At 40.3% G+C, this 13,372-nt stretch overlaps 1 protein-coding gene across 4 annotated transcripts in view; it reads right to left on the minus strand.

The window, feature by feature from the left end:
* The window catches only part of nlk2 (nemo-like kinase, type 2), a 205,841-nt gene that overhangs the window by 20,108 nt on the left and 172,361 nt on the right, over positions 1-13,372 (minus strand). For 3 of the 4 annotated variants that reach the window (XM_033631279.2, XM_033631277.2, XM_078166837.1), the window contains exon 9: positions 11,275-11,473. In XM_033631279.2, the coding sequence (XP_033487170.1) occupies positions 11,275-11,473 (199 nt within the window). Of the gene's footprint in view, positions 1-11,274; positions 11,474-13,372 lie in introns of those variants that run through there. The other variant, XM_033631280.2, reaches the window with a different exon arrangement.

Genomic DNA, 13,372 nt, shown 5'->3' on the forward strand with positions numbered 1-13,372 from the left:
GCTCTACTGTGTCTGTAGCTCTCTCTACTCGTGGGGCAGCCGTTTTCTTGAAGAAGAGGTGTTTCGGGATTGGATGTCTTCTCTTCTTCAGCTGGCAGTAGTCATCTTGCGAGAAGTGAGCACTGCAGACCCGATGGTCTGCAAGGCGCAGTGTCTGGACAGGAGTGTTAGCATCCATTTGTAGCACAACTAGCCATAACTTCAGCATCTCGCCGTCCGACAAAGGCAGCCTATGAAAGCTGTACGGGGTGTTGCGCGACATCCTGTTCTTGCAATTCAGATAAGCACAAACACGAACCATTGTTTTCAATCGATACAGTAAAACTCTCAGCTGTACTCCAGGACAACCAGCGCCACTCAGAGCGGCGCTCTGCATGGCTCCTCTGTTTTCTTCCGGCAACAAGCAAAGCTCTCGCGAGATGACGTCACAGCCCAGAGCAAGTGAAGGGTAAGGGAAACGTTTACTATGCTATTTACAGAGATTACACTGGCGATCTGAACCAGTCAGTGGCGAAAAAAGCACTTTTAATGCGCAAACTTATACGGGATGCATTTGCCCCCATTACCGTTGTAGCTCGTTTCGCGGTTCCCGGCTGCATCCGTCTCCCTCAATACTGAATCAATTTTAGAACGAGTTGTACCTATGAATCATACGCACACATACACATGGGGAAATAGGGCCCAGGTTGAAAAATACCGAAATTATCCTTTAAATCTGCAGGGCAAGGTGCTTGGCTAGGGAAAGCTGGAATTACTAATGCTTTTAAAGTGATGCCACTCCAAGTGGCGCTCCGAGGTTTATTTCGCAGTTAAATTAACCTTCGGATGCCGAAACAGCCATCGCATATTTGAGACACTATCGGAGGCTTTATGCTGGATTTTGTATAATACCTATAAATTATCATTTGTCCTGCATCTCCTAGACGATTTCCTAGTGGTCGATTTTCCATCTTCGCCCCCAGCTCGTTGCATATCAACTGTCAGAAATGTTTTTTCATCTCTCGGAGTGCCCCTGTCCGAAGAAAAAACTGTCGGTCCCAGTACGTGCATCAAGTTTTTAGATATCATGTTAGACAGTGTACTAATGCAAGCCTCTTGTGGGGCAGCAAATGGTCTCGGAAACAGATTGTAGTCTTGTGCGATAATGAAGCTGCTGGTAACATGATTAACAAGGGGCGCTCCAAGACGCCCACAATTAATCGTTTTCTCAGATGCCTCACCTGGACATGCGTGACAGGTAATTTTTTAATGTGTGCTGTCTATATTCCTGGTCATGACAACAGTGTAGCTGATGCTCTCTCTCATTTTAAATTTCAGAAATTCAAAACCCTGTGTCCAAACGCCAAGCCCAGTGGCCTGTCCTGCCCTCCGTTCTCTCAAGTCATTCTAGATTAGGATGCAACGGCCCTCTGCCCTCTCTGCTAAATTATGCTGCCAAATACATGAGGAAAGGTCTATCAAAGAACACATTAAAAACTTATGATTCTGCTTGGTGGTTTTTCTCTTCTTCCTGTGCTCGTTTTGCTTGCCCACCCTTGCCAGTCAATATTCCCTTCGTTTGCACATTTATAGTCCACTCTTTTGAGTCCCGTAAGTTGCAGCCTCTCTCCATTAAAGCCATGATAGCTGGCATTCAATTTCATCTTCACTGTCAAGATCCTTCAGTCTGTAGCCTGTTAACGCATCCCAGCATTCGCCTGCTTCTCAATGGCCTCAAAAAAGAGCGACCTCCAGGCAATGATAAACGCTTACCTCTCACTATCTCCTTGGTGCACAGAATGATTTCAAAGTTAAGATCCGGGCTGTTCACTCACTAATGTTAACAAATGTTGGAGCTGTTCTTTTAATGGCGCTTTATGGTTTCATGAGGTGTGGGGAGTTCACCACTCGGTCTCTTTCTTTCAACCCTCTGCACGACCTCTGTTTTTCTGATTAGGGTCCTGGCAGCTAAGCTGCCTGGACACTATTGTAATCCTAGGTATTCTTCTTCTTCTTCTTCTCTTCTTCTTCTTCCGAGGAAATCATACTTCCCATGGGTGAAAACTCACCAAACTTTGCACAAAGGTCCAGTCTCATGCCAGATTACCTCAGCTGTAAACTAAAGCCAATAGTCCTGATGGTGGCACTACAGCAAGTGTCTAAAGTTCAAAAATTGGAAAATTCATAACTAATCAACCATACGTGCTACAACTTCACAACTTTCATCAAACTGTAGCCCCAATACTGAAGAAACTTTTCTACACCTAAACCTATTAAAAATTATGAAGTTCATCACTGTTTTTTTCAAAAACTGTAAAACTTCTTAAACCTATCTCCTCCCACAATTTTTGCTCAGTTGACACCAAACTTGTTACAGAGCATCTTCAGACTGTCCTACAAAAACTATGTTTCTCAGATTTTTGATTTATCAAAAATTGAGCCTACAGTGCATCAAAATGTTTTACTGTAAACAGTACTGTAAACATATACATGCAAATTCTTGCTAAATAAATCTGTTCATGTTGTTCATGAAAAAAATGACAAAATTCTAGAGTCATGATAGATGATGTGTGGCAAATTTCAGAATTTTATCTCAAAAACTGAATTTTTGACAGCATTTTGAATTTTGCTCTAATGTGAACAATTGGAGTCAATGTAAAAATGGCAATTTCAAACATCAGTTTTTCACTTATGGAGCAAATCAATCATTGTTACAAACAAATTACCAACATCTCCATGCTGTCTAGATGCAATATGTGTATTTTCAGATTTTTGTCCTAATAACTGAATTTTTTACAGTGGTTTCAAATCTGCCTTACCATGCATGGCAAGGCTGCTTTCCTACACAACAGTGAATGGCTTACTCAATTTGTGAAGCCACTGTTGAGTTGCTACTTGCCAATTAGCTCAGAGCGGTAGATGACCATCTTAGGTTCCAGAGGTTGCGGATTCGAGCCTCAACTGGTGCAGAATCCACATTGTAATGTAAACATCTTCTTGTGCTCCAGCTTATTGCTTAAAATTGCCTGAGCGTGACTGATCACTGTGCAGCACCTTCAAGTCTTTTTTCTGCTAGAAAATCTGCCTTCTCATGCTTGAAAATAAACTGAACTTTGCACAAAGATCCAGTGTCAATACTTCAGTGTGAAACCATCTGAGGCTTCTCACTTTGCACATAGCTCAACTAGTTAAACATCAGTTTTTCACTTATGAAGCAAATTAATCATTGTTAAAATGAATTACCAACATCTCCATGCTGCATGGAGCTGCTCTAGATGCAATATGTGTATTTTCAGATTTTTGTTTTGAAACTGAATTTTTACAGTGGTTTGAAATCTGTTTTTCCATGCATGATCCGCTGCTAAACCTGCACATCTGGCTTAGTCAATTTGTGAAGCTACACATGAATTGTCACCGACTAATTAACTCAGTGAGATAGAAATTGATTCTTAGTCTCAGAGGTTGTGAGTTCAAGCCTCAGCTGATGCAAAAGGCAGATTGTGTTTCTAAATTCCTAAATGTCTTCCAATTCTTCTGCTTGTTGCTCAGAATTGCCTAAAAATGCCCGGACCTGACCCATCGCTGCGCAGCAGCTATAATTTAATATTAGAATCTGATCATTTCACTGTTTATTTAAAATATTCTAAGACAGATAGGATGAATAAAGGAACGCCTGTGGTGATTGCAAAAACTAATTCTGCTTTCTGTCCTTTCGCCTCCATGCTGAGCTACCTGAAAACCCGACCTGCACCTGCTCCGAGTGACCCGCTTTTCACCATTGATGGCAGCAAGCCCATGACCAGATCTTGGTTTTCCGCAAGGCTGCGTGAACTCTGCTCGAGTTGTGGGCTGTGTCCAACGGTGTACACTACTCGCTCCCTCCAAATTGGGGCAGCTACAACTGCAGCGCTGCTCGTGCCCATGCCCTCCCTTAAGTCTCTGGGCCGATGGTCTTCGGCTGCTTACGTCTGATATATTCGCTTCAACAAAAATGAAACTCAAAAAATCATGAGTGCTCATGCCCTGTAATCTGAAACAAATGTTCAGCTGCACATTACGGTTGTATCTGGTGGATTGCTGGGAAAGGGGGTTTGCTGCTAATTATCCTCTTAGGCTTAAATAGACTGACAGGGCTGATTCTATGGTAGATGCTCCACCATTCTCATAATTGGGCAACGTCAGGCTCTGAATCTCAAGCTGTTGGGGTTCTTGCAGTTTTAGGGGTCTGCGATTCATTCCATGTAATGTCTGTCATGCAGATCATTTTCAGGGAATGAATAAATTGACATAGAGCCTGACACCAATCTTGCTTCAGCCATGCTAAAACTATTCATGCTCTGCTTCAGTATGCAAATATTTATGCTCAATAAAAATGTTAAATTCAATCCAGAGTTGTCTGACTGAACTAAAGAAACCAGAGGGTTCATTAGTTAAACCTTAGAAAATAGTTTAGCTGACATAAAACAGAATAACATTAACAGTAACTGTGCAAAAAGGGCTTGGTTTAGAATATATATTATGATAGAATAATATATTAAATTATAGCAATGGTCGGGGCCGGGCAATTTTTATGGGCTGAAATATGTGTCACCAGAAACTGAATTTGAATCATTTATATTTGAATTTGAATAATTGCATTGAAAAACTGAATTTGAATCACATAATTTCAAATTGTATTGTTAATTTGAATCATTGCATTGAAAAACTGAATCTGAATAGTATAATTTGAAATTGAATTTATTTCTATATATCTTCACATTCAGTTCTCACAATTCAAATTCAGTTCTCAAAATTCAATTCCAATTTACTGTGACAGACATCTGGGTAGTTTAAGGATGAAGGAAGAGCAATCGAGTGCAGATACACAGGACTCCTCTTCGGCCAATCAGTACCTACGATTTTGAGCACGTAGGAAGAAGCGCTCGCCTTGATCCATAGACCACAGACAATAGGCTTGTTCGAGATGAACTGCGCCTCGCCTGAAAAGTAGACGAGAACAGGCGGCCGCAGCGGGGGGCGGTGACAAAAAGCTGCGGTGAAGTCGGACAGTTTCCCAACAGTTTCCAGCAGCCTTCAGTCCATCCAGGGAGTCACAGACACACTTACATCCTGTCTGGAATGTTGTCAATTCATTAAAAAAGTGATCATACCCATATATCAGTTTGTTTTCAGTCTCCAGTTGTTTTAAATATGATAGATAAATTTATTAAAATGCTTTACAGGTGATCTGTAGTTTATGTTCATGGTTTATCCTCCATTTGACATGAATTCTCCTTTAAATCAGCATCATATCAGTTTGACCTGTCCCCTCAACTACACAGGCTAAATAAACTGTGTTTGACTATAAGGTTAATATTTTCAGAGGAAAAAAAATACAAGACAACAGCTTTCATTAAGGCTCAGTCAGATACAGTCAGGGCTTCACATCTGATGTTATTTTAAGAATCCTCACATCCCACTGACCACAAGTCTCTGTGTTGCTAAATACTGTAATAATTAAACTGTCCAATATTAATATAGTACAGTAGACTCTGTATAGTTTATGATGAATGTATTCAGTCTCTGACAACTAAACTTCACCATCAGTCACACAACATGTTTTCTGTTCACAGAATAAACCTTCAGATCAGACAAATACAATCTTAATCTCTAAAATTCAACAAAAATCGCGGTTTTATCGCCGTCCACTTTTGTAATACGTCAGAGCAAGTCAGGATGAAGTCGGACACAAAACTAACCGGCATGCATTGTGCGCCGATCGAAAATTAGGCAATTCTGAGCAACACACACACTAAAACAAAGCATATCACAACATAGAAGTTACATCATATAATTATGGCATGCCCTTCAAATTGTGGATGAGTGGCTGAAGTGATCGGACTCATAATATACAAAGGAAAGAAAAAACTCAAGAAAAAGAAAGTAAGAATAACATTAACTAGCCTGATCTAGCTTAAAGCTAAACATTATCCATGGTGACAAAGATGAAAACATTTTTTAAAATGCAAAAGTAGCTATTGGACAGACTCTGCATATTGACTGATAGCTAAGCCAAATAAACAGGGAAAAGAGACAAGGAATAACAGGGAAAAGTGTTGATAAAGAGTATTTGTCTCTCCGCAAAACTGCCTGGATCATAATTATTTTAACCTTAGTAGTCTCTAATCCACATAGCATGATGCCTGAAAATAGGACTTTCACATTAGAAGGTCCGTTCTGCCTTAGCTGAGGCTTGAACTCACAACTTCTGAGACTGAGGACCTTTTTCTATCTCACTGAGCTAATTGGTAAGTGACAGTTCATGTGTGGCTTCACAAATTGACTAAGCCAAGCATCAGGGTGCCAGACAGTAGCCAACCATGCCATGGAAAAGCAAATTTCAAAGTGAAAGTTCCAAAGCTGTAGCACATATGGTTATGAATTTTCAAAGTTTTGAAATTTAGAGGCTTGCTGTAGCGTCACCATCAGGACTATTGTCTTGTGTTTCCAGTTGAGGACATCTGGCATGGGACTGGACCTTTATGAAAAGTTTGGGTAGATTTCTCATATGGAAATGTTGCATGAGCTGAGGCTTGTCAGAGAACATATAGAAAACGACATGTAAACGTGTTGTCTTACCTTACTAGTGTGGTGCCATGTTTGTTTACCATTTAGCTCTGCTTTCCAAAGCGTGGTCGAAATATAACGAGAACAAGCAGCGATCTCATACCGTGCCTGAAATCTCGCGAGAACAAGCAGCAACAGCTGGAAGGCAGAACCGGACAGTAGCCTGAAAAGTTCATTCATTTACTTTATGAAAGACTTATAGAATCATGGCTGACTTTTTGCCAGACTTCGACTTTGTGGAGGAGGAATTTGATTTTGCAGAGTTTGTTGGCCGCCCTTATTTATTTGAGCCAGAATACACTGATGAAGAGCTTCATGAAATTGAAGAACGGAGGAAGAGAGAGAGAGAGGCGCAACAGGTAGAGGATGAGAGAGGAGGAATGGCTGCTGCAAGGCTACGTAGCTCTGGAGATTGGTGGTGTACCTGTGAATGCTGTGCCCCAATGCCCACAGAAGAGGAATGCCTCTGTTGCAAGGAATGGGACCAGTTGCAGCCTTATTTTCAAGGTCTGGATGTGACCGAGGACGAGACACCTCCACCTGGAGTAGTACTCAGCTGGACTTTATCTAGAGCTCGCTAGATTTCAGGCACTGTATGAGATGGCTGCTTGTTCTCGCGATATTTCAGCCGCGCTTTGGAAAGCAGAGCTAAATGGTAAACAAACATGGCAACACACCAGTAAGGTAAGACAATACGTTTACATGTTGTTTTCTTTATGTTCTCTGACATTTATCCTAACGATATGAGGCGGTCGTTTATCCTAACGATATGAGGTCCATTATTTAGTGGACTAACTTTGCACTTGAAGTATGCTCTTTCACTTATGTTTTAACAGGTCTGACGCTACTATGCGCCCTGGCTGTATCTAGGCTAACGGCTAACATGCTAACTATTATTTTTATGTTACAAGTCACTTGAAACAAATTTAGGACGATAGGAGACAGGTTGAAGTAAACCGAAATTTCCCTTTAAGACAAAAATCCGAAAATACACAAATTGCATCTAGACAGCATGGAGATGTTGGTAATTTGTTTTTAACAATGATTTATTGGCTCCATAAGTGAAAAACTGATGTTTAAAATTGCCATTTTTGCATTGACTCCAATTGTTCGCATGAGAGCGAAATTCAAAATGCTGTAAAAAATTCAGTTTTTGAGATAAAATTCTGATATTTTCCAAACATCATCTACCATGACTCCAAAATTTTGTCATTTTTTCAATGAACATTGAAAATGTATTTAGCAAGAATTTGCAAGTATATGTTTACAATACCCTTTACAGTCAAACATTTTGATGCACTGTAGGCTCAATTTTCGATAAATCAAAAATCTGTGTGGATTGTTTATGTAGGACAGTCTGAAGATGCTCTGTAGCAAGTTTGATGTCAATTGAGCAAAAATTGTGGGAGGAGATAGGTTTCATAGGTTTTACAGTTTTTGAAAAAAACAGTGATGGACTTCATAATTTGCAATATGTTTAAATGTACAAAAGTTTCTTCAGTATCGAGGCTACATTTTGGTGAAAGTTGCAAATCTGTAGCACATATGGTTGATTTGTTGTGAATTTTCAAAATTTTGAACTTTAGAGGCTTGCTGTAGCGCCACCATCAGGACTATTGGCCTGTTTTTGCAGCTGACGCAATCTGGCATGGGACTGGACCTTTGTGCAAAGTTTGGTGATTTTTCGCACATGGGAAGTTGGATTTCCTCGGAAGAAGAAGAAGAAAGAAGAAGAACATGCAGGATAACAATAGGGTCCTGGCAACTTAGGCTGTGGCTGCCACCTTCATCTCCGTCTTCCTTGCTTGGTGCCTGTCTCGAGCATCCCTTGCAAACCAGAGAAGTCCATGCAACTCAGCCAAGCCAGACTGCTGCCTGTACTTTGGCCAGAGCAGACATTTTGTGTCAAACTGTCCACTAAACGGAGAATCTCACCAGTAATCCAGAGGGCGCTGGTGAGCCAAGCCATTTACTCTGAAATGCCCAATCGCCCCTTGCTCTGTGCCCAGCTCGAAACATACTCACACATTCCCTGTGTTCACTGATTTCAGAGCTGACACTAACTTCTTAGATTCCACCCTATCCAACCAGCTAGAGATTTAGCAGAAAACTTTTGTTAATTAATACCAGTGCTTTTGATGGGCACCTCATATCTTCTGTTACACACAGATAATTACAGGTAATCATCACGAGACTCCAACATTCCACCTGATTAATGCACCTGATCAGCTGGTGATTCAGGGGTTTCCCTGGCTCCAAAGGCATCATCCACATACTGACTGGGGCCCAGGCTCCATTCTTAAGTGGAGCCTTCACTGCCATGCCGGTTCCCTCCATTCTGCTCTGTCTCCTGTTTATAGTGACATTCCTCCCAACAAGTTCCCTGACCTCTCAGGGAATCCCTCCAGAGTACCCGCTTTTAAAGGTTTTAAATAAGGAACGGGTCATGTCGCTTCCTCCACATCACTGATATGACTGTGCTATTAATCTTGGTCTTCACAGAAAGATAATTTTCCTGTTATCTGTCATAAATTCGGTGATCTCAGTAAATCCAGTGGAATACATTATCATCCTCTCAATATTTGTATGATTCTCCCTCACTGTAAATGCATATGTGGTGAGGGAAGAGACAACTGCAAACACAAACAACGCGCACACCTGCCTCCACCTGACAAATACTGCACATCTTTGGGGCAGAACACATCGCATCTGCACCTGAAAAACAGGCACAGAGCTACATTAAATAACTTTTGGTCATTTGGAGAAAAATCCACAGGGCACCGCTGAAGTGAAACAGAAGTGAGAGTATCTTAAGCTTCTGTACTGTGATGTATTTTCCAGTGAAATGGAAAATACAAATACAAATAAATATAAGTATGATCAAGAACAAACAAGAATTAAACAAGACTTATAGATGGTGCTTAGTCCCCTTGTCATTAGTGGGAAGGATTGACACAATTCAAATGAATATACAGTACTCCCCCGATTCTTAGTTTTATTTAAAGCATTTCCTATGTGTGTCAATCCAACCACATGTAGGTGCTGGGATAGAATTTGACTTAAATTTGTATGGAACAAAAAAAAACAAGGGTCAATATGAAAACACTCAAACTGCCTTAAAGAAAGTGAGGTTTGGCTCTCCCTAATTTGTAGAATTATAAGGCAGCTCAAATACAAATATTACGAACATGGCTTATGGACAATATACAAGCGAAATCAAAGTCAACAGAGCTGGCCCGTTACAAAGGCACGAAGAAACGCCTACTTTTCCTTGAGAAAAAAGTGAGAACCAAAAATAGATAACAAATGGATTCAAAATACTCTTAGAGTCTGGAAGAAAATACATATATTGAATTGTATGGACTTGGGGGTGGGGGTTTTAATTTAGTATAGTATAGCAAAGTACTGAGACCTTAGACTGTCTATAAAGAGGCCCGTTTTGTTGTGGATATGGAGGGATGGATACATGGATAAAACAAAACCTTGTTTTCATGTCAATGCAAAGAAGACAGAGGATTAAAGGGGATAAATGTTTGTATTTAGTCACAGTTTATTATTTCTGATATAATATTTGCTACCTTGTTTAGGGGTGTGTGAATGAGTGTTTTTGTTTTGTTTTTCTTTTATTTGTGCTTTCTTTATTTACCTCGGTTACATGTCACAATGGTATCTCACATCTTGAGAGAGATGAATGAATGAGACATCAGCCACATCGTTGTGGAGATGAAATAAAGGTTTTGCCCACTGATATCCAAACACACATCTCTTCCTCTTTCTCTCCATATTGCTCTGTTTACTACAACCAACAAATGGTGAGCAGCGGTTTTGTATCATCAGTGTGGCTGTGTGGGTAACACCCCTAAGTGCAGGATGAGTCATCAAACATTTGAAACTATTTACCTGGTTTTAGAGAAAGACAGAAGACATGGATTTTAGTGTAAAAACACTCTGATAGTGATTTTTGTTTTTAAATATATTTGTCATATAATAAGAGATAAATGATAAATTAACACAGGGACACAGGATTCAAAATGGGAAAAACATATTTTTCATTTCATGGGGACTTTAAGTACATGTGCAGTAGCCATAAGCTGGGGGTCTCAGTGGGGCTCCTACTCCTGCACCAGATTGAGCCAATAGATAAAAACATTGGTGTTATCTTTTTTGAATTTTTCTTGTTGTTCCCAGAGAATTAATTGTAGTATGAATGGAACTGTGCAACTGCGGTTTGTCCCTCTCCAGTAGCTTCCTGTTGCTTTGACAAGAAATTATATGGAAATGGATACAGTTTTTCAACATTTCAGTTTTCATTTATCATTGCTGTAGGCCTAAAGTGACTGTCACATTCTCCAATTCTAAAAATGTGTGGCCTACTCACTGAAAAAAATCATGTTTTAGCATTTTGTCAACTAAAATGTGATTATGCTGGGCATCTCTTCCAACTCTTGGAGTAAAACGGAGAATTGTGCAGACTGATTTGTTTGGTTTTACCTCCAATGCTGCAAAGTTTAAGTACCCAACAGTCATAAATAGCCCACTGAAGAATAGCCACCCTGTGATGAAACATATTAATGCTTATTTAGATCTATTGGGTCTGGGTCAGAAAAACTGCTCTGTTTTAAACCTCTTTGTCAATGTTAATATGTATTTTATACAGCAAACATAACTGGGCTCAGCAGATAAACTTACCCTTGACATGTCTCACAGAGCTCAGATTCTTCTCAAAGCCATCATCAAACTTGGGATTTGTGACAGGTTCAAAGTCACTGGTGTAAACACGGCCAGAAGATGTGGTGTAGCAGCATTTGCACATGCATGTATGGTAGCGCAGTCGACCCTCGTCCAGGTAAGGGTGAGCCAGGGCATCTTTTGCTGAAATCCTCTTTGACTGGAGACCAAACACACAAGTTGTATGTGATTAACAAGACTATTAACTACATGTTACATTTATCTCAGCCATTAACTATTAATTGCTTAACCATTAATATCCAAATAAGGCAAAACATAATGTTTTCTGAGCACAGTCTTGAATGATGTATGCTATCTTAAACCCTCATATCTTAATGGAATACAAGTTTTTAGTTTAGTCAGTTATGGCAAAGATGATAAACTGGTGAATATTCCTGTCAAACTTTTTAAATAGACAGCTGTGGATAAATAAATGGTTATCACTGGTCCAGACTAAATGAACTGGACAGCTCTGCTGATGTTGAGGTGCTGTGATGTATTCAGCCCCGCCTGCAAACCAAATTGTGAGAAAAACATTAATTAGATCAGATCACAATGTAGCATAGTAGTATGAAACTAGCATAATAGTGTCATAATGAAACCACCATTGGAAGGAGTAAGATTTTGGACTCAAATTCACCTCATGCACACGGTTTATTGTTTTAGTTTTCATTATTATTGTCTTCACTATTAACATTTTTTCTCCCTTTCTCCTTTTTCCTTTCTCAGCAGTTTTTCTTATTCTACTTTCTCATTCCTTTTTTGGCTTCTTTTTTATCGTCCTCTCTTCTATCTCTACCTTTTTCCCAAGACTGTATTTATTCAAGTCATCTTATCTTCAAGATACTTCCTAGATGATTGCTGCCATGACTTCAACAGGTAGAGGACTACGCTTGATCTCCTGGAATACTAAAGGCATGAACAGCGCTACTAAGATTGGTAAAGTACTGACACGGCTACAACATCTCAATAGTGATATCATATTCTAACAGGAAACTCATCTTAAATTATCTGACACCCTTCGTATTAAAAGGGCATGGATGGGCCACTTCTTCCACTTGAAATTCTCCTATAAAGCCAGAGAGGCGGCAATTATTATTCACAAGAATGTTAGTTTTGAATTGATAAACTCATTACTAGATCCTAATGGCCGTTATGTTATAGTTTCAGGCATCTTAAAGAGCACCCCAGTAATTCTAGCTTCTATTTACGCTCCCAATTGGGACGATGACCAGTTTTTTGCGAACCTTTTCCCTCAAATTCCTAATGCTGACAATCATCGTATTATTTTGGCAGGGGACTGGAATTTGGTTCAAAACGTCAGTCTTGATAGATCATCGCCCACACAAGCTACTCTCTCCAAATCTGCCAACGTAGTGCTGCACTACGCTTCACAATTAGGACTCTCTGACCCCTGGAGATCTATTAACCCTCAACCCTTCTTTTCGCACCGGCACCACACTTTTTCACGAATTGACTTTTTTTTACTCAGTAACAATTTGCTACATCTAGTCATCTCATGCAAATACCATCCTATAGACATCTCAGATCACACTCCTACCTTGGTTGACATCAATTTCCCATCTGCTATGTCCCCCCTCTGCCGTGGAAATTCAGTTCGGATTTGCTCTCAGATAGTGCATTTAGAGACTTTGTTTCCACACAGATCTCCTCTTATATTGAAATTAATGATACTTCAGATGTTGATAGCGGTATTTTATGGGAGGCTCTGTGTGGGGGCAGGTCATTTCATACATTTTACATAAGAGAAGAGCTGAAAAGGCTAAGCTAACAGAAATCCTTGATGAGCTCTGCATACTCGATGAAATATACTCCTCCTCCCCCTCCCCCTCTCTCTATAAAGAACGCCTCCTGTTACATTCAGAGCATGATCTTCTAATGACAGGTATTGTTGAGAGACAACTGAGACAATGCAGGCAACACTTCTTTGAGCAGGGTGACAAAGCCGGGAGGCTCCTAGCTCAACAAGCTCGTGCGGCCAGTACGTCCAGACTAGAGCTTAGATTCTCTGCCCGAGCCCGAGCCTGACCCGGCCCAC

Source organism: Epinephelus lanceolatus, chromosome 4 (genome assembly GCF_041903045.1).
Source record: "Epinephelus lanceolatus isolate andai-2023 chromosome 4, ASM4190304v1, whole genome shotgun sequence".
In the NCBI taxonomy this organism is placed as follows: Eukaryota; Metazoa; Chordata; class Actinopteri; order Perciformes; family Serranidae; genus Epinephelus; species Epinephelus lanceolatus.